The sequence below is a fragment of the Panthera uncia genome, chromosome D2, assembly GCF_023721935.1.
Source record: "Panthera uncia isolate 11264 chromosome D2, Puncia_PCG_1.0, whole genome shotgun sequence".
NCBI classification, from domain to species: domain Eukaryota; kingdom Metazoa; phylum Chordata; class Mammalia; order Carnivora; family Felidae; genus Panthera; species Panthera uncia.
Window position 1 is genome coordinate 44,351,860 of NC_064818.1, and position 26,472 is coordinate 44,378,331.

The 26,472-nt window shown below is 46.5% G+C and overlaps 1 protein-coding gene and 1 non-coding gene across 2 annotated transcripts; one reads left to right on the forward strand and one right to left on the reverse strand.

The window, feature by feature from the left end:
* Positions 1-459: 459 nt before the first annotated feature.
* Positions 460-14,774, reverse strand: LOC125933337 (putative protein FRMPD2-like). Its single transcript, XM_049646313.1, has 5 exons — positions 14,590-14,774; positions 11,031-11,178; positions 8,870-9,084; positions 6,465-6,563; positions 460-1,437 (listed from the first exon to the last, which is right to left on the reverse strand). The coding sequence occupies exons 1-5, from the start codon at positions 14,695-14,697 to the stop codon at positions 1,090-1,092; spliced, it is 918 nt and encodes a 305-aa protein (XP_049502270.1). The 5' UTR covers positions 14,698-14,774; the 3' UTR covers positions 460-1,089.
* A 3,449-nt stretch (positions 14,775-18,223) lies between these two features.
* Positions 18,224-18,342, forward strand: LOC125933552 (5S ribosomal RNA). The gene has a single exon (XR_007460984.1). It is a non-coding gene; the product is annotated as a 5S ribosomal RNA (ribosomal RNA).
* Positions 18,343-26,472: the final 8,130 nt, after the last annotated feature.

Below are 26,472 nucleotides of genomic sequence, written 5' to 3' on the forward strand. Positions count from 1 at the left end.
TGCAGTATACTTATAAAAATTGTGTCTGGATGCTTTTAGGGAACACATGCCTGGCACCTGTTAGTCACAGATCTCGCCCTGCCTAACTGCATTCATTACACCTGCTGCCTCAGACTTCATGTCACCTATCAGTCCCTACAGATCTGCCCTAGTTAGTCTTCCAGGATGAGCAACAAAAAAGAGCCATTTCATAGCAGTGGGTTTATACAACGTCAAACACAAACCATTGTTCCTCATTATTTGCCTGCTTTGTGCCTGTGTATCTAGCTAGCACATGCCCCGAAGTAGTATCTCACCCTTTCTTAGTATTTGTACCTTCTCTCTGCTCCTAACAGTTTCCCCTGCACCTTGACTCTACATGATAAATACCGTCAAATTGAATCAAAGAGAATGTTTTTCAGCAGAACAGGATGGAAAACTGGAAATACTTGTGGGGGATGGGCACAAAATGAAGCCTGAGTTAAAATGGCTATTAATGGGGCACCTGGGTGGCCCAGTTGGTTAAGCATCGACTCTTGACTCTCACGGTTCGTGGGTTCGAGCCCCTCATCGGGCTCTGAGCTGAAGGTGCAGAGCCTACTTGGGAGTCTCTCCCTCCCTCTCTCTCTGCCCCTCCTGCCCCCACCTCTCAAAATAAATAAACGAACTTTTTAAAAGGGGCTATGAAAATGAACGTTTCAGTCTAGTGTTTGAAGACATAGATTTTTTTTAAGCTGGTGTTGACTATAAAGTGTAACATTAGCAATAAAAAATGGTGATGCATACCAGGGACCTTCTTTCTTACCACAATGCTTTAAAAGGCCATGCAGAATGTACCACAAAGGTTTGTGTGCTGGGAAAAAACAGAGGCCTGCCATCCGCAGGCTCCAAGGGTACTAGGGGACCATGGGGTGAGGGTAGCTTTCCCAAAAGCTCACAAACTATGGTTGCAGCCACTCCAAATCTTATGCTTCTTTTTTTCCCACCTCCCCTCCAAAGGCCTAGCAGAGTCCTGGGCCCAGTAAGCATCTGAACACAGTTATTAACTGATTGCAATTTCTAGCAATGAAATGCATACCATTTACAAAGTGTCTGCGAACGTGGTGATTCTTACCTTTCAAGTCCCCTGATATCGCAAACTGAATAGCAGTTTTGCCTCATATCCCTTTCCAAAGAGGTGGCCAATGTGGATGCATCCATTTCTTGCTGAAGTCTGCACAAATGAGGGGGGGAATCCTGAGGACGCATAGAGGAAGTGGCCCAGGGTCTCTCTATGTCCTGGTCCCATTGTGCCTTGCCAGCGGCCTTTTGGAAAGACTCGGGCCTGGGACCCAAGCTTTCCCCTGTGTCTGGGGAGGCACTGTCCCTCCGGCTGTCCTCTTGATCCGGACTCGGGCTCTGCTCAGAGTCAGTGCAAGTTGCCCTGGTGAATTCTTTGTCTGCTGAGAGCACAGGTGTCTATTAAAAGAAATGCTAAGGGTTATTGGATCAATGGTGCACACTAAGCAAAGTCTAAAAAGTGCTTCTTTTAAAAATAACCATTTTTTTTTTGTGATTGTAGGGCAAAGCAGTTAAAAGATGGACTCTGGGGTCAGTCTCCCACTGTCAGGACCCCAGCTCCCACTGGGCCCGAGATGACCCAAGTAACCATCTCTAAACCCCTTAGCTTCAGGCATTGGAAGCTCTTGATAAATGTAAACATTATTTTTAATAATTTAAAAACTTCAAAAAAACATGGAAGCAGAAGTAACACTGACTCTTTCTCTCACTTTCCAATAAGAAATGAGTTTTGTAAACTCTTGTCTTTATCTGTCCTCATCCATGATGGTTCCTTTTCACAGCCTCATCTCCCTTCCCATCCTGATTCCCTTCCCTAGGTGTCCCCCTCACTTCTCCAAACATTACTTGATTGCTCTCAACTGTTTACATCCCTGTTGGGCCTTTTAGGTTCTGATTTTGATGACACACTGTGCACATTAACACCGTTCAACTTTCTATTGGAGAAAAAAATCTAGACGTCAATGGAAACTATGCATTGTTTACAGCACAACTTTCTGGGTTATCTGACTGTACTGTATTTTCCACTTTGAGCTATTTCATAACTCTGTATAAACAAATTTGTTTTCCTTTGAAATCTCTTTCGAACCAGTTTTAACATCTACCTGGTTCCTTCACTGAATGAGTTAGATAAAATCTTTAACATATATTCATTTTTACATCTATGTGAGAGTCATGATTTTACCTTTTCCTGAAAATTATATTTTAGCACTTCCGTCCCATGACCTACACCCCTGATGTGACAGAGAACACAGACTTTAGAGCCAGACAGGGCTGAGCTCCCATCCCTGCCTTCACCTGTAACACAGATACTATTACTCTGCCCCCGACACTGGATATCTCCTCGCCTTGCCGATTGCCCACTCCTCCAAACGAGAGGGGGCTATGTTTCCAAAGCTACACTTTTATTTAATTATAAACCATGAATTCTTATTAGTCTACTGATACACAATGTAAATTATAAGGGATATACCAAAAATTAAAATTTGAAGTGGATGAGATAAGAAATAAATAGTAAGAGCATTTATATTTTCTCTTGTAATGAGACCTCCAAAATCTCATTTTCAACCATTCCTCTCCCGCCAACTCATCATCCCCAGTACTCACTCTATAGCGATCCTTCACCCTCTTCAAGGCTTCCAGTCCATGGTACGTTACCACCACCACTCCACCCTCTTCCTCTGCTAAGATTCCATGGTTCTATCCCATAAACACTCCCTTAAAAACCAAGAAAACCCCGAGTTCCCATTCTGTGTTATGTGCCTCCATTTTGCCTCGATTCAGTGTTATATGCAGGTGCCATATTGTAATTCCAATTCCTAGTGACATTCTATGTGGGCTTTATGCCTGCTTCTGAGCCACTGACTAATGCCAAGCATATGGGCACAGGTGTCAAGTGGGCACTCAAGACTTCTAGATAATCGTTCTCCACTTCCTTTGTGAAGTCAGTTTCCTGTTCTCTCCTGTTCTCTCTCCCTCTACTCTATTTCTCATCTCTCTCCTCAACCATCCCCCTGACCTTGACAGTGAAAATGGGCACATTCAGATAAGAACCCTTCACCTCCCCACAGCAATCAGTTGACCAGCTTGCATCCCTGTCCCAACCTCCTCCAAGCACCAAGCCATTCATTTCTCTGTTCTTTAAATGCGTGCCTGTACTCACTATTTCTGTCAGTGTCTCCCCACTTCTCCTTGCACCCACTCCACCCAGGCCTCTGCCTACATCATTCAACTAAAGGAGCTCTGATCAGGGTCTCCAGTGACCTATGTCTTCTAAAGCCAAAGGACAATTCTCTGTCTTCACCTCACTCTGTCTCCTGGCAACATAACTGGTTTCTCCGTCCTTGAGAGCATCCTTTACTCACTTACTCTACTTGAGTTTCCTTTGAACTCTGCCCTTGCTGGTTTTCCCACCACTCCCAGGCCCCTACTCTTCTGCTGTCTCATTTCTTTTTTTTTTTTTTAAGTTTATTTAGTTTGAGAGAAAGACAGTGCGAGTGGGGAAAGGGCAGAGAGAGGAGACAGAGAATTCCAAGCAGTGTCCACATCATCAGCGTGGAGCCCAGTGCAGGGCTCAAACTCACAAACTGTGACATCATGACCTGAGCTGAAACCAAGAGTTGGATGCTTAACCGACTGATCCACCCAGGCACCCCTGCTGTCTCATTTCTTTGAATTGGACCTTTCAGTGTTTGGGCAGATCCCATGGCTTACTTCTCTGCACTCTTTCCCAAGGTGATCTCATCCACGTCATGGCTTCAGATAACATTATTTGCTGACAATTCCCAAATCTACCTTTTCCAGCCCTGACCTCATGCCAGGTCTCCATAAACAAATGCCTAATTGACATCTCCCCCTGACTGTTCTATGGCGTTTCAGTTCTAGATGCTACTAAGAACCACCACTTCTCTGATGCGTACTTTAAGCTGCATTCTGTAAATACATTCCGTTTTGGCAAGTAGTATCGTCATTCAACCAGTTGTCCAAGGCAAACTTTGCTCTCTTTCCATCTGACCACATCTAAGCCAAAAGTAATCCTTTGGGCTCTACCCCCCAGATGTATCCTACATCTGACTACTTATTATCAACTATTTGCCTCCAACCTGATTCCAAGCTGCATGCAGTATCTTACTTGAATGACTGAGGGCTTCTGTGCTCCAGTCCATCTCCAGCTCAGTGGTCTTTCTAAAGTATAGACCAGACGAGGGTATGCTCCTGCCTAACCCTTCACCCTCAAACCACTTCCAGCCCCGTGGCCTCCCATCGCAGCCAAGATGCAATCCGCACATGGCCAAGACCTATAAGTCCCTACACGATGTGGCCCCTGACTCCCGCTATAGCTTCTCCCCTTCCACGTTCCCCTCCATTAACTGCAGTCCAGGCACACCTGTTACTTTTTGACCCTCAAATATCCAGGTTCATTCCTTCACACCTGCTATCACTTCTGCTTGGATTGACTTTACTCTAGATTTTGTATGACTGCCTCCTTTCCATGATTACTTTATTCTAGTTATGAACTAAATGCTCCCTTCATTGGTCTTCTATCTGACCTCTGAAGCCACATGAATGAATGAAAATTCCTCTTCCACTTGGCCTTCCAGTCTGAGGAGAGAGAAAGCATGCCTACCATACCCCACTCCAAGCCCTCGCATGGGACTTTTCTGGGTCCTCCCAGGTGGATCTATTCTCCAGAACAGAAGGACCATTTTTTCCTGGCATTTCCCAGATACCTCAGCAAAAACACAAGACACAAGCCCTGTGGCCTGATCTTTGTGCATGTGAAGCTTGACCTTCGCACCCTGGTCAGTTTCTCAACACAACTGCTGTACCTACCTTCTTTTCCAAACTGGCAGCTTTCTGATTTCCTTTCCCTGGCAATTTTACACACCAAAGTGTATATCAAATGACCTCTTGGAGTCCAAGAATCAAAAGGAACTGGGTCACAAAATCCCCTGTGATATCTCTAGTGACTGTCACCCCAGTGATAAGGGACCGATTTTACCCACATCTTATAACTGAAGACTCATGAGACCTAGAGAAGTCAGGCAATTGTCCCAAGGTCCATGCAGCCAGTGAGTGGCAGAACAGGTGCAGGTGATTGCAGGGTACCCACACAGATCCCTCCCCAGGACGAATCCCTCATCTCCCAGCTGCTGGGAATGCTGGGTACTGACAGCTCACAGCTAGCCTTTCCGCAGGAATCATGCTCAACTCAAGGGAGCTGTCTCAGCCAAAGTCAGGTCCCCTCTGGGGCATCCCCACTCCAGCTCTGGTTGATACAAAATGCAAAGGCACAGGCTCTCTTGCCCTAATTCAAGATGGCTCAGAGGGGCCATCCCAGCTCCAAAGCTCCCTATGGCATGAACACAGGCCCCCGTTGCAGCTGCACACAGTAACTTCCCTGACTGTCCAACCCTGCCTCCCTCACCCTCACAGGGGTGTCCCCAAAAGCTGGCTCCATAAACCTCCTGCACTCAAATCTCTGCTGCAGAGTCTGTGTCCTGGGGACCCCACAAGTGGCATTGCGATCAATTTTATCTGTCAACTTGGCTAGGCCACAGAACCAAGGCACGTGGTCAAACAGGAGTCTGGATGTTTCTGGGAAGGCATTTTTTAGATGAGATTTGCATTTAAATCAGCAGATTTTGAGTAAAGCAGATTACCCTCCATGATGTGGGTCAGCCTAATTCAATCAGTTGAGGGCCTTAGGAAAAAACAACTGAGATCCCCAAGAAAGAAGGAATTCTGCCTCCAGTTTGCCTTGGGATGCACACTGCAACATCAACTCCTCCCTAGGTTACCAGCCTATTCTTCAGAATTTAGACTGCAGCCCCCACAACCACGTGAGCCCATGCCCTAACTGCCCGCCACCTCCAACTACCCATATACCCACACACATACACACCCTGTAGATTCTATTTCTCTGGAGAACCTAATATAGGTATCAAAGCAAAAATTCTGAATTTTCCTGATTTCGATACCTCTTCTTTGCACTAGACCATACATGTCTAATTCATGCTTTAGGAGGGTGGACATACATCCTGTTCTCCATTTCATTCCTCACAATGGAAATTCTTACCTTCCCTCAGTCTGGTTTTGTATGTATTCCCCTTGATCCTCGTTTCCCCTCTCTGAGGCTTGGGCTGCCAGAGGCCCTGGCTCCAGAATATTCACAGACAAGATCTAAACATGTTACTTCTCTACAGGAAGACCCAAACATTGAAGAGGCAGAGTAGGGAGGGCAAGGAGAAGAGAGAGATAGAACCTCATGAACTTCTCACAGACTGACGTTTGGAGGCCAGCTATTTTCCTGCCCCAGTGGAAGAAAATGGCATTGAACCCTACCTAAAACAAAGTGGGGTTTCTCAGGACCCACCAGACAAGAAAAGGGGTGCTTGAAGGCACCAGCGGGTACCACCCCATCTTACCTGCCACCCCTGGTCTATCTCAGGCAGTGCACCTGGAGGGGGTCGGCAAAGTAGGAGCGTGACTTCCTGTGATGCCCCTCGCAGTAAATGGAGCACCTCCTACGAGAAACCAAAATCTGTGGTTAGATGTGGGAGTGGCATGGCTGTGACAGCTCCTCCTTTGGGCTCCCCACTATCTCTCTGGCACCATCCCCTTGATCTGTTTCTCGCCTCCAGAGAATTCTGGAGAACACTGCTCTGGGCCTGACTTCCTGAAGGGAGAGAAGCCAAAGCCACGGGCCTGAAGTTCCCATGCAGGCAATGCAGACGTGCTGGGCTAGAAGCGGCCAGGGTCTGCCCAGGGTCTTTTCATGGCAGCACCTGCCAATACTGATGCCTTTTCTTCACTGAGAGAATGACTCAAGCAAATAGCTATTCATCACTTCAACCTCCCTTTCCTCTCAGCACCCCCTCATCTCAGGGGCCATCAGTCATGTACGCTCCGCCACCCCAATCTCTAAAGCTTGCCCCTTGGCCCCGAGCTTCGCTCCACTGCTCAGCTCGGTGTTCAGAACCTCTCACCTGTGAAATTGCAGTGCCTTCTTCTCTGCTCCCTGCCTCCTCCAGTGTCACCCACCTCCCTTCCTCCACATTATTCAAGAGAGCTCTTTCCAAGCACAGATATAACCAGCTCCTTCTCCTGCTGAGCTCCCCCTCTGGCTCACCTCACACTCAACGAGCTCTGCAGCCCAGCACGCAGGACCCGTTCTCACCTGCCTCTCGCCCCCACTCTCTCTCCCACCTGTCCCCTCTGCTCCCATATCCTAAGCTCCCACCGTGCTGAGCCTCTCCCTCCAACCCACTCTCTCAGAGCCCAGGGTGCCTTGACAGCTCCTGTTTCTTATCTAGGCCAGGATTTCTCAGCCTCTGGGCATTACTGACATCTTAGTCTGGATAACTCTGCTGTGGGGCTGTCCTGTTATGGTAGGATGTTGAGCAGCATCTCTGGTCCCTGCCCACTAGATGCCAGTGGGCACCCCCCAGTTGTGACAACCACAAACATACGTGGATTTTTTGCCAAATGTCCCCTGAAAGGTAGTATCATCCCCACTGGAGAACGGCTAATCTGGACGCCACATAATACCCGCCCCCCTCCCCCTTGGCGACAATGGACTTCCACAGAATGTGTTTCTTCCCTCCCTGGTTCCCCGGGGCAAGCAGCTTTGTCTCTCATGACACTTTTTTCCACAGTCGGGTCTGTTTTCTTGTTTGTCCACCTCACTGCGAGCTCTGAGACCACGTGTATGGCCCGCCTCTGTGTCTTTAGTTCCCCAGAGAGCTGCTGACCCAGCACTGGTTCTCTCAAAACAGTTGGCTCCCACACTAGATAGATGAAGGTATCACCACCCAAACATACGTTGTCCCGAGGATTCCCCACCTCTCACCACCCGGTCCAGAGTGACTAATCCACCTTGCTCTGTGCTCTGGAGGTGGGCCTGTGCAGACTGCAGCCACGATTCTTGTTGGGCTCAGCCAATGGGAGCATGGGCGGGGATCAGAGACAGGAGGAGAGGGAGGTACTTCCTGTTGGGCTCAGCCAATGGGAGCATGGGCAGGATCAGCGGCAGAAGAGAAGGGAGGTGGATGTCTGTTTTTCTGTCTTCCTCCCCATGGGGTTGTGCAGAATGGCTGGGTCTGCCACCTAATATCACAGCTCATGTCACCACGTCCACTTCACCAGCTCTCTCAGTTTCCCGGGTTGTATAATTGCTCCTTCCCATATGCCTTTGGACTTGAGAGGGGTGGACAGGGAAACTGCACCCATTGTTCCCAGCCCCAGGGCTCTATACTCTCCCTTGAGCTTCTTAACAACCAGCTCACACCTTTATTAAACTCTCCTCAAGTGACTCAATTTCCGGCCAGGACCCTGACTGATATGCATAATACTTCATTGAGATTTTGTGCGTATGCATAATATTTCATTGAGATTAAGAGAAGTGTCCACTTTTCACTCTCTTCTTTTAATTACATTTTTGATCACATACAGGACAACCAATGCAACACGACACATCAAAAACTGTAAATTTAAAAGAGAAATGTGAGGAAGGGCAGAAAAGGACCTACTGTAATCTCTTCAGCCCATATATCCCCCTTCTGGAATTTTAGGTGTTCTTTAGCCAGCACAGAGCCAGGGTTTTATCTTCACTTCCATTATAAACCTAATTAAAAGCAAGGCTTACTCAAGGTCAGATATTTAAGAACTGAGACAGAAAATTAAATGTGAGAATGTTCCACCAATTGCTCTCTTTATCTGATCCAGGCCCCTGGTGTGACTTTCGAGAGCCCAGGGTATTCCTTATGTTAGGTGGGCCTGAAAGAAACATGGGTGGTGTCAGTGTTGCACACAGGGCCAGATGGTCTCCTACCTGGAAGACGAGGCCTTCTGTGGGCCTTCCATTCACCGCCAGGATAATGTCACCAACTGCAATGGCCCCGTTCTCCTCAGCCGGCTGCCCTGGGAAAAGCCTCTTAATTCTCACCAGATCATTCTTGAGATGGCTGCAGCTCTCTCTCTCCATCTGCATGAAGCTGAATCCCAAGCCACTGGCATTCTTTTTCAGAGTGACTTCAAACTTAGGACCTGTATTGTGGGATGCGAACAAGATAAATCTGACAGCAGATTACGAACGAAACTGACCAGCCTTAAAATGCAAACTGTCAAGCAGGCAAGAATTATTTCTGCTTTACACAAAAAGATTTCATTTTGCTAATTTTTATGACAGAGTCCGTTACACTTAGATCCATTAGATCAGTGCTGTCCAATGGAAACAAGGTGAGGTGCAAATGCAAATGACGAACCATGTATGTAATTTCAGTTCTCGAACAGCTACATTTTAAAAAGTAAGATGGGGCACCTGGGTGGCTCAGGCCCTTAAGTGTCCGACTCTTGATGTCAGGTCAGGTCATGATCTTACCGTTCGTGAGTTTGAGCCCCGCACTAACAATGCAGAGCCTGCTTAGGATTCTCTGTCTCCCTTTCTCTCGCTGTCCCTCCTCCACCTCTCTCTTTGCCCCTCTCCCACTTACACTCGCTCTCCCTCTCTTTCTCAAAATAAATAAGCTTAAAAAAAAGTAAGAAGAAATAGGTAAAAATAAACTTAATAAACTTAACCCAATATATCTACAATATTACCATTTCAACATGTAATCAATATGAAAAAATATTAGTGAGAGATTTTGCATCCTTCTTATGAACTAAGTCTTCAAAAACTGAATATGTATTTTATCAATTTGGATTGGCTATATTTCAAGTACTCAATAGCCACACGTGGCAAGTAGCTACCATATTGGACAAAGCAATTCTAGACAATCAGCAAAGTTTATATGTAAAGATATAGTTTATAGACAGACATAATATGCCCATATTGTTTAGTAAAACGTATATCATATATATTCATACTACTCCTTTAGAACCTCAATCACTTTTAGCACACTTGAAACAAGATTTTGATCACTAGACCATGGAGAAAATTATGGTAAACTCTGTGGCAATTTTTTAGCTGCTGTTTTGTTCAGCCATGTGGATGGACCATAAGACAAAACAGCTACCTCTGGGCACCAAAGAGGGACACAGCCTCAGGAACCTCCATAGTCTAACAGCAAAAGAGGTCTCTGGGTCTCTCCTGGTCTGCCTTCAACTCAGTTGGCAATCGATCAATAGGACAGAGCACTGGCTGGTAAACCTTAATTTGGGGCAAGAATGAAAGCATCTAACGCTTTTAGGTTCAGGTGTATTGTGCGACCAACTTCACCATCACTGCCATTAGGCCCCTCCCCTCATCTGATAGTCAGTTTGTCAAAGGGCCTCATTTGAGTGAGCAGAGGAACAATGAAAAAGGAAACAGACTCATCTTATGCACACGTGTCCGCCTCCACCCAACCCCATCACTCACTATGGCTACCTTATATTCAACCTGACTTACACCTTCAGGAAAATCTCTATAAAGGGATTGAAAAATGGCTAAGCTCCAAATCATGAAATACAAAAGAAATACATGTTTTCCTAGCAGGAAACAAAGTCACCAGGGAAGTGCAAAGAGGCCACCTCTCAGAAGATATGCAAATGATGTCCCTGCAAACCTATGGAGGTTTATGGTTTTAAATGATGCTAATAGCAAGGTTAGATTTCTGAGCACCTTCCTCTCCCAGCCTGCCTCATCATTCCCCAGATCTTTTGTTACAAATATCTTGGCTGGAATGTGGAGACCTGGTCAGGAAATGCATGACCCTTTCATTCCAATTTCATTCCTACATATTTACACACAAGCATTCGGGCAGCTGATCAAGAAACCTCAGAAAACTTGGGGAGAATTATACCTAGCAATTGTTTGGGGACAATATATTTTTTTTTTCCCAGAAACATATTCCATCAGATCGGCTTCCACTGCATCCGAAAGCCAGCCACATCGTGCTCACTGTCCTTTGAGAACCCAGAGGAAGCCTTCCTGCTCTCTCTTTTGAGTTGAGAATTCAAAGGCAGCACAGGATGACATAACAATAGTAACACTCAATTCTCTCTTCTCTCACCATCTGTCGCTGAGACACAGCTCGCAGGCCTGCCGGGCAAGGCTGTTGCCAAGGAAACAGCCATGCATCCGTCTGCCATCCTGCCATTAACAGAAGGACACTGCTGTGTGGTCCTGGGGCCTCTTCTCTCTAAGACCAGTCTTGCAACCTAGAAGATGGGTGGACAAGCTCAGTTTACACTTCATATAGCCACCAGGAGGCTCTCCCTTCGCCCTGCAATTGCTTCTTAATTTTCTGATACTTCCACCAGCCGCTTCGTTTGAATCTCAAATGAAAATCTTCAAACTAGCCTCCTTGTTAGGATCCAGAGCCATATTTTCCAGTGCCTGTTAGACAAATGTTCCTGGAGGTAACACATGCACCTCCATTTCTGTGCATTCAAGGCCACATTCATCTTCTTCCTCTCTCACATCCTCACTACCCTCTCCCCATACTGCCTAAAACATTCCTCCCCCCGCACCTGCTTTCTCAGAACATGGAACCATCCCTCAATTAATTCCTAGAGGCCACACTTGCAGTGATCCAGCTTGCCCCCTTCTGCCCTCCAAATGTCCATCTGCTTTCTAAGACTTGCCTGTTCACCATCAGAAACATCTCCCCCCAGGGCTCCCCCTCCCCCATTTCCTCCCCTATTGCCAATGCCCAGCTGGACTGTGGCAAAGCTCCAGCTAACTTGGCTTCCTGGACCCTATCTTCTCTTCCTCAGTCCATTCTGCCCTTGGCTACCCGTGGATTGATCTAAGACACAAACTGAACATGTAACACTTTTTTTTTTAACTTACACCCAAGTTAGCATATAGTGCAACAATGATTTCAGGAGTAGATTCCTTAATGCCCCTTCCCCATTTAGCCCAACCCCCTTCCCACAACCCCTCCAGCAACCCTCAGTTTGTTCTCTATATTTAAGAGTCTCTTATGTTTTGTCCCCCTCCCTGTTTTTATATTATTTTTGCTTCCCTTCCCTTATGTTCATCTGTTTTATATATTAAATTCCTCATATGAGTAAAGTCATATGATATTTATCTTTCTCTGACTGACTAATTTTGCTTAGCATAAGACCCTCCAGTTCCAACCACTTGGTTGCAAATGGCAAGATTTCATGCTTTTTGATTGCCCCGTAATACTCCATTGTGTAGATATACCACATCTTCTTTATCCATTCATCCATCGATGGACATTTGGACTCTTTCCATACTTTGGCTATTGCGGACAGCACTGCTATAAAAATTGGGGTGCATGTGCCCCTTCGAAACAGCACACCTGTATCCCTTGGATAAATACCTAGTAGTCCAATTGCTGGGTGGTAGGGTAGTTCTATTTTTAGTTTTTTGAGGAACCTCCATGCTGTTTTCCAGAGTGGCTGCACCAGTTTGCATTCCCACCAGCAGTGTGCAACACTCTTGATCAAAAGATATTTGAAAATGACATATCGGATAAAGGGCTAGTATCCAAAATCTATAAAGAACTCACCAAACTCCACACCCAAAAAACAAATAATCCAGTGAAGAAATGGGCAGAAAACATGAATAGACACTTCTCTAAAGAAGACATCCAGATGGCCAACAGGCACATGAATAGATGCTCAACATCACACCTCACCAGGGAAATACAAATCAAAACCACAATGAGATACCACCTTACACCTGTCAGAATGGCTAACATTAACAACTCAGGCAACAACAGATGTTGGCAAGGATGCGGAAAAAGAGGATCTCTTTTGCATTGTTGGTGGGAATGAAAACTGGTGCAGCCGCTCTGGAAAACAGTGTGGAGGTTCCTCAAAAAATGAAAAATAGATCTACCCTATGACCCAGCAATAGCACTGCTAGGAATTTACCCAAGAGATACAGGAGTGCTGATGCATAAGGGCACTTGTATCCCAATGTTTATAGCAGCACTCTCAGCAATAGCCAAATTGTGGAAAGAGCCTAAATGTCTATCAACTGATGAATGGATAAAGAAATTGTGGTTTATATACACAATAGAATACTACGTGGCAATGAGAAAGAATGAAATATGGCCTTTTGTAGCAACGTGGATGGAACTGGAGAGTGTTATGCGAAGTGAAATAAGTTATACAGAGAAAGACGGATATCATATGTTTTCACTCCTCTGTGGATCCTGAGAAACTTAACAGAAGACTATGGGGGAAGGGAAGGAAAAAAAAAAAAAAGGTTAGAGAGGAACAGAGCCAAACCATAAGAGACTCTTAAAAACTGAGAATAAATTGAGGGTTGATGGGGGGTGGGAGGGAGGGGAGGGTGGGTGATGGGTATTGAGGAGGGCACCTGTTGGGATGAGCACTGGGTGTTGTATGGAAACCAATTTGACAATAAATTTCATATTTAAAAAACAAAAGTTTCCAATGATTCCCATCACCTAGAGTCCAAACCCCTAGCAGGGTATCCTCAACCTCTGCCAATCTGGCCTCCCTTTTCTTTCTGGTTTGATTTCCCATCCTTCCTCCCGACACACTCTTTACTCTTGTTACACAAAGCATATTTCAGGAACCAGTGGCTGGACATCACCTGGAAGCTTTTTAGAAATGCCAAGTTTCCATTCAGGGGCCTTGGCCCTGCTAACATTCCTTCTGCTGCTATTGTCATTCAGCACCAAGCCCGTGATCCCAGAGTGACAATTCTTACCTGTTATCGCTGCCAGCAAGATGCCAGCAGCAAGCAAGTACCTTTTCTAATCACGTTCATTAGAAAAAGTCTAACAGAGAGTACTAATAAATTATGACTCTGTTCTCAAGTTAGGTCAACCAAGGTCACCAGCATAAGTTAATTGCACTACAAACCAGAAGACTGCTTTGGGAAAAGAAGCAAGCAGGGGCCCTTCTGCTCCCTCAGTTTGCCAGAAGGGCCCACAAGAGTCCTTCCTCTCTCTGCCAACTCCCCAGTTACTTAGAGGGCAACGCCAGCTCTGTGGCTTACACACTGAGACATGTAAAGGCTCCCACCTTCAGGACGAGAACTGAACACAGCATGGTAACATCCACATGCTGTTTGGGCGCTGCATAGAATAACGGCTTCATGCCTTCGGCTCAGGGTGTCTTGAATTTCTACTTCACTGGGAAAAGAATCCCAGGACAATGTGGCCTGAATTTACCCAGGGTGATGGGAATAGCATGAACTGGGAAGAGGGTGCCTACAAGTGCAAAGGCCAGCTGGTGACAGGTCCTGAGAGCCGATGGAAGAACTGGTCAGCTCAGGCTGGAGCAGAGAGTGTGAGAGGGCAGCCAGAGCGAGGCGCAAGAAGTCACTCCAGCACATCAGCTCTGTTAAGCTCTCTGATTCTAGAATCTCAGCAAGGGAAAAGCAAGTTTTTCAAGGGTCTTTGCAGGGGTGAGGTATTCCGCTTGGGAAATCTTTCTGCTTCCTCCTGGCTTTCACATCACCATAGAAAAGTGAAGAAGTGAAAGAGAACAAAAAGACAAAGAAGAAAGTCTTGTTTGGTTTCCTGCCTGTCCACCTCCCACCCAGAAGCAACTGCAGCTTCTGATGTTGTCCAGGAAAGCTCTGGAAGGAAGAACAGCTCCCAGTAATGGTGCACTCACCTGCCCAGAACACTTGAGGCACTGCACAGCCTGCTTGTGGGTGAGGCCACACAGACTCACTCCATCCACCTGCAGGAGCCGGTCACCTGGGAGGGGGACAGATGTCATGTCTCTGAGCTCCCGAGGCTGCAGGAAGCACTCCTCTGGGAGGCCCTTGCCCAGCACCCTTCCATGCAGCCTCAAGGAGGGACAGGAAGCTGAGCTGTGAGGAGCCCAGATAGGTCCTGGCTGCCAGCCACCTCTCTGGACATCTTTATAGATCAATGATACAGAAATCTTTCTATTATTGGCTCACAGAGAGGTTGAGCCAACTCTGTAGAGCCATATCCTTCCTCCTGTTTTCCTCCGAAACCATTTTTGAAAGTATTTTCAAGTCACTTAGGGATTGTATTTATATCCCGAGGATGTTTTTTATCTCAAAACAGGTCAGAAAGACCTGGTTGATGCCAGAGACAGAGGAATTCTAGAGAAATTAGAAATAACTAAGATCCGAGGTGCCCTTTCTAGCTCAACTGGCCATTTTGGAGAGCAACAAAGGCACCCCCTTGCTTCAGTGTAGTGACTGTGAGGAAGGCCAGAGAGGAGGCTTGCCAGTGTCCTCCTTGGATACAAAAAAGTGGGGTCACCAATGCATGCTCTGTCCTCCATGGGAAGCACTACTTTCTCCCATGAAGGCCAGCAGCAATGGGCTTATTTAAAATCTCATATTTTAAAATCACCTTTGGCTTCCCAATGTGCCACTACAAACATTTGATCCCCTTGTTAACTTATCATGCAGGTGGAACAGGTTAAATCAACCCTTTTCCCAGGTGAGGAAACCAGGACCTGGAGAGGCCATCATTTGCACAAAGTCTAGGGAGGGAGTGAGGCAAGGCCTGGAGGCTGTACCCCCCAGGCCAGGGCTCATCACACAACTCAATGCAGTTCCCAACATACTCCGTCCCTTACCCCGCAGGATCTGCCCTTCCTTGGCAGCTGGCCCTCCAGGAACTATGGATTTCACGTAGATACCCCCATAAGGCACGCTTGTGTTAATGCCACCCTGGAAAACACAATGAAAAATTCACCACCTGTCTGCCCCCTCCTGAAAGAGCCTCCCCAACCTCCCTAAGAGATTCCCCCATCTGCCTGACACTCTATCCCAATACCTCATTTCCATGTGACAACGTCTTATATACTCACTTGTTCGTCCAGACTACATTATTCGCTGTGCGGCAAGGTTAGATGCCCAAAAGGACATGAGGGAGCTGTGCCCCACACCCAGCCCAGCACTGACCCATGGCAGGTGTTCAGAAATTGAAGTCACATCAACGCACCACATCATCTCTCCATAAGTAGCAAACAGCATTCATGGATGCAGGCACAGGCCCAAAGGCGGGCCTGACACATCCTGTGTGCTTGAGTTTTGATTTGTAGGTACAAACTTAGAATTAACTACACAGTGTTCTATAACTTACGTTTGTTTTTCTAACTTAACAATAGATCGCGAACATCCCTACAGGTCACGAGATGAAGATCTAAGTTTATCTTTTCTTCTGATTTCTTCACACACGTATCCAGCAGTGGGAGTATATCATTTTTGTGCAGTTTTTTTTTCCCCTTCCCTCCTCCAGGGTCTGCAGATAGAGCTTAGAAGCCAGTGCAAAGTGATCACCCTGGACCCCACTCTGGCCAAGATGACTCTGTTCTGTCCTTGGAAGCGGGAGCACCAAGCTTCACCGTGACGCCGCTCTGGATGACCATGGGTCACCCCCACTCACCTTCAGCTTATGTCCCTGCAACCCCACTCTGCTGCCCCTTCCTGGTTGTACAGCATGACCACAGAGTCAGGACCCCATCACCCAATCCCACCCGCACTGCTTGGAGTGCCTGATCATCCTAAATCTGCCCTGCATCTCCCAGTTTGTCTTTGAACTCCTAACCCCACCCCAACGGAGGCCCCAATGACTTTCTTGGCTCACCACTTCTCATGTGCTTCTTGTACCCAGGACCACATTATCAGAGGTTGCTATATGAGTGGAATTCCCACCAAGGCTACAGATGAACATCTTTTCAACCGTGTACTTCCCGAGCTTGCCTAATAATTCTTACAGTCACGCTGAATCCAAGTGTCCCATCTTCTTTAACCAGTTCCACAAAGTAGATTTCACTGGCATTGATTTCTGAAGGTGGTGGAGGACAAGACGAACCAGCATCCTGCCCCTAAAGAACACAAAAATAAAGAAGGCATGAAGGCACTTGCCCTAAGTAAGCCGACAGCACCTCTCAGCTCTCACCAGGATTACGCACCAAAAGAAGCATGAATTTCAGCTTCAACAGGGATCATTTCCAGCCTTACCAGATATTCCCTACATGACCTTGGCCCAGTCCCTTGGTCTCTCCAGCCTTGGTTTCTCAATCCACAGAACTGGCAGGAGAGATCCCCTTCTCACTGTGACTATGAATCACACCCAGCACATAGCAGGGCTCAATAAATATAGGTTCCCTCCTGTTTCCACTCAAGATGCAAATATCATTTTGAGAACTAAAGCCATCTAGGCACTTTCTGGTAGCTTCACGCATGACCCCAGCTAAGCGATGTTGGATACCAGATATACAGTAGCTTCTTGAACAGAAAAAACCTCAGGGGAAACTCCGATCATCCCTAGCAAGAGTAGCTGCCCTGGAGCTCTACTTAACAGTGGTTGAATGCCTGAGGAAAGGTCAGAAGACAAGAATTATCTACCACGTGCCAGGGATTTAACTCCATACTATGACAACTATCGTGTGTGATTTGTTTGGTCATTCATCCAGTCATGTAACAACGTTAATTGAGCACCAATTATGTGTCAGGCATTGCGCAAGTTGAGGGGACAGCAGTGATAATACGGACCTGCCCCTACTGAACTACTGTTTAGTAGGGGAGAAACTTTTAATGAACTGTACCCACGGGTGGAGATAGAGCCACGGGCTAGAAGCCCAGACTTCTGTCGTGTCTGCCCCCTTTACTTAGCTGCTTTTGGTTCACCATATTGGAAAATACCATTAATACCATAGGAAAATAAACAGGCTGAAGTAAGCTAGAAAATTATCAGTCCAACAGAGGAGGTTCCAAAGAGACCGGCATAAAACAGACAAAACTCCAATTGTTCCAGAGACAGTCCACCCTACAGAGTCTGGCAAGATGTTTTGTCCAAACTTTAAAATCCAAAGAGTAAAACAGCCACTAAGGGTGAAGTCCAAAGCAAGAGTGTAAACCCCACTAGGCCACTGAAAGTTACCTGCGCGCAAAACTGGCCTTGTGGCCCAGAAGAGCCTGTCTTGCACAGGTTCCATAGCCTGTACCATGGTCAGCTGTGGCCTTGGAACACCATCACTCCTGTCAACTGCTCACCAAAAACTAACTCACAGGTTTGCAGCCTCAGAGGCCCCAACCTGAATCCCTCTTGGCCCTGCTTCCTGCCAAGGAGGACCTTCTGAAGTACAGCCCTATGGTGAAAGCTTCTGCTCTACAGTCCCACTTCGCGGATTCAAATCCCAACTCTACCACTCACTCCCTGAGAGACCTCGAGCATATTCCTTTCCTCTCGTGCCTCAGGTGCCACACCTATAAAAAGGGTTGATGATAATAATTATCTCATAAGCTTGTAATGGCATCTACGGCCATACCACCCTGAACGCGCCCTATCTCATCTGATCTTGGAAGCTAAGCAGGGTTGGGCCTGGTTAGTACTTGGATGGGAGACCACCTGGGAATACTGGGTGCTGTAGGTTTTTGCCTTTGGCCTTTGGCCTCCTTTATCTCTCCTTTGGCACCCTCCCTCCCCAGGGAGCATGGCTCTGGCCAAGCTTATGTGATATAAAACATATAGGTGCTCAGGATCCTGCCTGACACATGGTTAATCACTCCATAAATGTCCGCTGTTAAGATTATCCTCATACTGACCCCTTATCCCTGCTCTTCATGGGGTGCACTGTCCAGCTGAGGCACCATGACTGATTAGGAAGGAGCTAACATTCCTGGAGCCCTACTGCGAGGCAGATCCCGGGCACTTCTGTCCCCACAGCTCTGTGGATAGACATTACCTCTACTCATAAAGGATAAAAATGAGATGGAGAGAAGTGGGATAACTTGTCTGTGTGAACCAGACTCCCAGCAAGAAAGCAAAGGTGTACAGGCTCAACCTGGGCCATGGATGAGAGCCTGCGCGAGGCCTGCTTTCAGAGGTAGTGGCATTTAAAGAAACCAGCAAGGAGGGCTAAGGACACTGGGGCCAGAAACAGTAGGGTCTCTTACTTTGAGCCTGAGAAGCAAGAGGAGGGAATGAGTGATGGAATCTACAGAGTAGTTCTATGGTGAAGAGCACCTCATACGAGCTGTGCTTTCAGAAGAGGGACGAGGCCAACCTGAGCACAGGCAGGGTGACAATATTGCCCCCACCCACCCCCAACTACTGGCTCAACCAGGGTATAAAACAATAGCATATACATATATTGGTCTCTCTTCGCTTCCTGGCACAGAGCTCCTACCCTTGTAATTTCTTAAGTCTTAAGAGACTGGGAGAATCTTTTATACTAATTTTTGGTCTTTGACCCCAGTTCCTGACACAAAGCTCTCAAATCCCTTGGAATTTCTTGAGTAATAGTCTTTTGTTCTAAAGGGGCAGCTCTCGGTGGGTTTCTGGATAGCTTCAGGATGGGGGCCAGTTACCAGAAAGACCAAGCCATGATTAAAAGCATGGAACTTCCACCTCATTCCACCCTCCATCCATGGCGGGGGGAGGGTGAGAGGAGCTGGAGATTGAGTTAATGATCCACCATGCCTGTGTGATAAAATCTCCATAAAAATACCAAAAGCATGTATGTGCTGGAAGGATGGCATACCTCAACCCCACGAGGACAGAAGGTCCTGTTTTCAGGGCCCTTCCAGGCCTTGGCCTATGCACCTCTTCACTGGCTGTTCACTTGCACCCTTTCAAACATTCTCTGTAATAAATTGGTAATACCAATAAAACTGTTTTCTTGGGTTTCATGAACTGCTCTAGGCAATTATCAAACCCAAGGGGGAGACATGGGAACCTCCAATTTGTAGCCAAATTTGGACAGAAGTGTGGGTAACCTGTGGATCTACTACTTGTGATTGGCTTCCCAGATGGAGGCAGTCTTGTGGGACTGAGTCCAATCCCACAAAACCTGTGGGACCTGGTGCTAACTCCACTCAGTTACTGCCAGAATTGCTTCTGGTGAGAAACCCACACAACAGTGTCATAAGTGTGATGTCGTAAGTGGGGTCCTGGTGTGAGAGTAAAGGAAAGCAGAGAATTTTTTCTAGACACAGGGCCTCTCCTGGGCACAGCCAATGAGTGGAGAGAAGGCTGACATCGTCTCTGAACATCGGCTTTGTGGGGCCCAGAGCAGAAGGGAGAAAGTTCTGGAGGGCAAAAGGAGACCTTTCTACCAAGTGTCCAAGGAGACACAGCTCAAGGCGGTGGCACTGGGACTGAAGCTCATAGCCCTCTGTATCCCAAAGGTGGCTTGTCTTCTTCCTCCCTGGCATTGTCAAGAGCAAAGCCATTGAGTTGGATCTCGAGGGACAACTAGAGGCCAAGAATTATGGAATGCCTGATTGTCCATACATGGCCCTTGGTAGCAGTCAATGTTATTACCAGTAACAATTATAATCAGTGACTGAGGACACTGAAGGTTCAAAGACTGAGCCCTACAGCCCGGGAATGGCCCAGGCATGGCTTTGCCTTTTCCCCTTTATGTTCTTCTCCATAGCCATGCAATGCAGCCATTTATTTCCATTTTGCAGATGAGAAAGCTGAGGGTCAGAGGGAGTAAGTAAATTCTATCTAGCTAACATGGCAAAAAAAGAGCAAAGAAGGAATTTGGAGCCAGGACTATTGGAGTCCACACTGTTCTCTTTTCTCCAAATTCTAGAGAGTGAACCAAGGGATGATTACCATTAATGACAGAGGGGAAAGCTAAGGCCTCACCCTGGGCAGTAAGCTCTGAGTCTGAGCCATTTCTAGTTCTTCAGTATTTTTCTCCTGGTCCTGTGCGCGTGATGAAAAACTTCCCAGGTGCCCGTTGCTTGGGCTGTCTGTAGAGAAGACCCCAGAATTGGCTGGGCTATTCTTTTCCTCACTTGGGGTATTTCCACAAATACCTATGAAAACAAGCCAAGAAGTCAACTGCTTGGAAAGGCTGGCATTTCAGTGGCATCATGCTACATGGGGTACAGTATTTTCCTTCAATGACAGAGAGACCTTTTATAGCTGCTGGGAACAATGTCAGTTTAGCACCTCGGAAAGGATGATGCATTTAGAATAGAGGAAGGGAAGATTCTGAGTGTGATTTAAAAACCTAAGTAGAGGTTTGTGACCCAACTATGAAAATATGGGAGCAAATGGAGAGTTAATGATGCCAGCTCCACCTTATTAATTTATTGCCATGTGATGAGCAATACATCAACACACACATAAGCACACATATGTATACACACACACACACACACACACACACACATCTTTTCGACATATCCACCAGGATGGTGTTATCCCAGTTCAAATATGAGAAAGCAGAGTCAAAAGGATTAAGTAGCTTGCCCAGGATCCCACAGCAAGCATGTGGTGGTGCTCTTAAACTCAGCCTCTTCCAGAGATCCCGCTGAGCGTGCCTGTAATCACCATGTGATCCAAAGACTAACATGTTAGGTCTTTTGGGGAAGATTTGGTAATAACAAGATGGCGGACTCCTTGTGGGTGAAGGCTAGGCAACTAATTCGTATTTACCCCATGTCTGACCCTTGACCTGGCACAAAACAGGGGAAAGAACATGAGGTCAGGAATCAATAGACAAAATCTTGGGCAAGGTACCTAACATTTCTGGACCTCAAATTCCTTATTAGTTAAAATATAGATAGTATCAACTACCTTTTGGGGTTGGTAGGGCTTAGAAGTTATATATGTAGAGAGATCTTTCATATAGACAGAGAGAGATGAAGAGAAATTAGTTAAGTACATGCTAGAGCCTCAATAAATGTATTTACTATTTTTTTTAATGTTTATTTATTTAGTTAGTTAGTTAGTTAGTTAGTTATTGAGAGAGGAAGTGCAAGTGTGTGCAGGGGAAGGGCAGAAAGAGAAGGAGAGAAGGAATCCCAAGCCAGCTCCACACTGTCAACATGGAGCCTGACCCAGGGCTCGATCCCATGATGGTGAGATCATGATCTGAGCCCAAATCAAAAGTCTGATGCTTAACCCACTGAGCCACCCAGGCACCCCAATGTATTTACTATTAATATGTTAATATTAGCTGCTTAACAAATAAATGTGGGAGGAAGGTATACTAGTCTGACTTTTTTTAGATCTGTATATATAAACACACAAGTAGGTTTACTTTTGATACAGACTCATTAGCACACAGGGAAGTACCCAAACTCACACATTGAATGAACTGTAATTTAATGAATTAGATTGGAAGTTATTCGAGCATAAAGGTATTCAGTAGGGAATGGTGGGGCCATTGTTCTTTAATGCCTTATCCCTAACCATTTCATTCACAGATTCTATTGTCATTGTCCTCTGGCAATGTTGTAAGCATCTGTTCATTTTCTTCCACACACTCCATGCGAGATGAGGACAGGATTTATGATTGAAATAAAAAATTAAGCTATATAACGTTAGCCTGCCTAACGGAAATACAAGCTAGGAGACCTTCTGCGGAAATTAAAACTCAATCTGTCGTAGAGAGCGATGACTCCCATGATGGGAACGTTATCTGTCTTGTCCTTGACCTCAGGTCCAGAGCACCTGCCCCCAACAGCAGCCTAACCACAGACAAATGCACAGCAGTCAAGGGGTGCCTGGGTGGCTCAGTCGGTTGAGCATCCAACTCTTGATTTTGGCTCAGGTCATGATCTCGAGGTTTGTGGGATCAAGCCCCATGTTGGGCTCCGTGCTGACAGCATGGAGCTTGCTTAAGATTCTCTCTCTCTCTCTCTCTCTCTCTCTCTCTCTCTCAAAAAAAAAAAAAGAAAAGAAAGAAAGAAAAGAAAAGAAAAAGAAAAAGAAAAAGAAAAAGAAAAAGAAAGAAAGAAAACTTTAAAAAAATGCACAGCAGTGAAGCCTTGGCAGCTGTGTGAGGAACGCCAACTGTGGTGATTCACACTTACCAACAGGTAACTGGGGCCCTAATGTGGAAAGACATGTAATTCACAGGCATTATGGGAAGGCTGATGTCCAAAATTCTAGTATGAAACTGTGGTTTGAGCCTCACTGACTCTGGGGGCCAACTGCTGACACCTCCCATCCCAATAGCCAGCCTTGAATGATGCCGAACCGATCCCAGCCCAGCTGCATCGTTTCCTGACAAAAAAAAAAAAAGGATGGTTCGGTTCCTCCTTTCTGTCCTAGTCCTGTGCAAAATGTGGAAGGGAATGAAAGGAAGCCTAAACTAGGATGTGAAGAACAGGGACAGTGCTGGGAAATCCAGCAGACAGTGTGAACCGGGGCTGGTGTCTCACAAGTGCTGGGGCCAAGCCCCCAGGTCAGCTCCAAACACAGGGTAGAAAGCAAATGGCTGATGCTCCAGCTTTGCTGCCACCTCCCATCCCCTGTGGCTTCTGTCCAGTGGCAGCTACCACACCTGGGAAAACCATCTGGCCACGGGGGTCAACGTGTGCAAGACTGAGAGAACGCACGTGCCTTTCACAGGGCAAGGCAAATGGGGTGCCTACGTTTAGGACCAAGAAAACGTTGGCTGGTGTGATGTGAAGCATTTCTGTACATACGGGGAAACTGTCCAGAGAACCGGGAGTGTGAGAAAGAAATCCAGGAGCTGGGATTTGCGGGCAGTCTGCGGTTCAATTACAGGATCGTTCATCCCAGACACAGTAGTGATTCCAGGTAACTGGGAGGGAAGGGAAAGTTAACATCCCTCCTTACTTCCACTCATCTCCCCAAACCTGCTCCAAAAAAATAGCACATAATAATATTATTCTTTGATGTGGGAAATTGTTGCTCTCTCATTCTTACCTAAAGGATAAATAAAAGTGTCTCTTAAAAGAATTTGACTCTCTAGGTTGATCTCCAACATGCCAAGTCTTAGCCAGTAAGACCAGTGCACTTGCTATACGAGCTCACCTTCAAGAACAGCTCTCCAGTCTCCTCCCCAGTTGATTGCCATATCCAAGCCCCAGCTATGTAGAAACTCTGGAGCAGCCACTTTCCATAAGGACTTGAGTGACAAAAAGAATGTCCTCCCTGTCACGCAAGAAGAGTGAGCAGGAAAACACACAATGGCTGTATCGGTCACATCTGGTAAAGAACTCGATGGAGGAGACCACTCCCATTGGGCAGACCAAGCAAGAGTAGAGCCCATTCTGCCCAAAGAACTACAGAATTTAGTGCTTTGTGCCACAACACTGCCTCTCTGCAAGCCACCAGCATGAGAAAAGCGACGCCAAACCTATGTAATCTCAAAGATCTAGTACCTCGAGGTGATAACAACCTCCTGCAAATGGGGGAGGTTCTCCGGCTTCTGAACACAGATGAAGACATACACACCTTTTGACTGAGAAATGGTTAATTCTATGCTCTCGGGAGAATTCTGAATCATTCTAACAGCCATGTCGAACGTGAAGCCCTCCAGACTGATGTGATTCAAGGCTAGAATCTGCCCTCCTGGAAAAATAAAGCATCTTAATAATACCATCAAGGAAAGAAAGAGACATTCCTTAAGGTAGTGTGTCTGGCAATTTAAAAAGACATACCTGGTTTGATCCTTTTAGCTTTTTCAGCTGGTCCCCCAGGTATAATAGAAGATATGAAGATGCCAGGGTCAACTTTGCCAACATCTTCTCCCTCATTGATGACAAAACCTATAATCCAATGGTATTTAATAAGATGATACTTAATGATTTTGCTGCCCAGAGAGGTTAGGTTATTTGCTTGAGATCACACAGCTACCAAGTGGCACTGCTTATATCTAAGTCCTCTGATTCTCAAATAGTTCTTTCTACTCTGCCAGACACATGGATAAAAGTTGACTAACCCCCATTAGTAAGCACAGCTAAAGCTGGGAACACGACCCATCAATGGGCACTGAATTTTGCCCCAGTAGATTCAGAAATAGGAAAGAGATGTTTTTTTTAATTTGGGTGTACTGGAAACACAATGTTACATTAGTTTCAGGTGTACAACATAGTGATTCAACAAGTTTATATATTACGCTATGTTCACAAGTGTAGCTATGATCTGTCCCCATACATCACTATTACAGTATCAAAGGAAAACTTTGACCCAGAAATTCCATTGTTTGTTAGGGACACTTAAAGGGAAGAAAAAGAAGTGATCACTGAAAAAGGCAAGTTGAGAGAGAGGCAGGAGAGGGGAGTAGAAAAGTCAAAAGGGAAAATGGCACAAGCCTCCCTTCTGCCCAGAGGGAGAGGCTGGGTCTCACCTACCAGAAGCCCTCTTACCAAAACCGCGACGTGGATCCCGGCGCAGTGTCACATGCACGATTTCTCGTTCCGGCTCAGCTATAAAGCTCTTTCTCCTGTTACTTTGTGGCTCTAGAGGTGGAAACAAAGCCCCACGTTGTGCTTTTCCTCAAATTATCTGAGACCTAATACAAAAGGGGTAAACAGTGTTTTACAGACACAGGTCCACATGCACACACAACACTGGGAATGGATCACTGAACACACACTTCTGATTACCATCACTGGGTCAACACGCTTGCTTCATAGAGCCTCACTGGGTCAGTACAGGCTCATGACGAGCAGAGACAAGAGTGGGGGTGGGGGGCATGGTACTTGTTTTCTATACAACTTCCTATAGCTAGTATCTTTCTGCATTGGTCTTGGGACAAGACAGAATTTGAGCAAAGATGTACTTGCGGGCAGTGAAAAGTCAAACTAAAGTTAGAGCACGGACATGGGACAGCAAAGCCTTGCCCTCCTGGGTCTCTAATAATCAGGGGTGACATAGTCCCATAGCTCAGCAAGGGTACCCTGGAGGGCTTCCCCCAGAGCCCAGGTCTTAGAGGGGACCCAAAGCAGAGCTCTGAGGTTGTTCTGGATGAGCTGGAGTCCTGGGGTGAAGCGCTCCAATTCAGGCCACAGAGCACATGGGAAAATCCCCAAATATGACCCACAGCTCAGAGCTGTCCACATCTCTCCTCCCCCCAGGGACCTTGGCAGACCCTGGCGGACAATTATGGTACAGAGCAGCACAGAAGGGACTGGGTGGCTCAGTCGGTTAAGCATCTGACTCTTGATTTCGGCTCAGGTCATGATCACAGGTTTGTGAGGTTGAAGCCCACGTTGGGCTCCATCCTCGGTGTGAAGCCTTCCTGCTTAAGATTCATTCTGTCTCTCTCTCTCTCTCTCTCTCTCCCTCCCTCTCTTTCCCTCTCTCTCTCTCTCCCCCAAAAAAAAAAAAAAAAAAAAAAAAAAAAAAAAAAGTGCTGCTCAGTGGGATTCCCCAGGCTTAGGGGGAATTGTCAAGCCTAAATATCTTCTCTAGTTCTGGAATCATTTTGTCTTTACTTTCCCTAGGGTCTTCCCCAGAGGATGTACGACAGGGAGAATGCTGCCTGGTGATATTCGGGGTCGGGGAAGAGTTGTAGCTGAAACGGACAGTGCATTTCTGACCACAGCACTCCACAGAAGGTCTTTGTGTGGGACCAGAGCGCTGAGAACCTTCACCAGCACTGACACATTTCAGACCCACATGCCCCCGGCCCAAGCCAAAGTGGGACTGCAAGGGCTCTTCCTGACCATAAGTCATTTTGACATTAATTGAAAAATCACAAAGACTGTGAATACGACTGGGAAGGCAGCGTGCAGTGGTGGCAAAAGCTTTAAAAGCAAGCGTCACGTGTAGGATTGCCTTT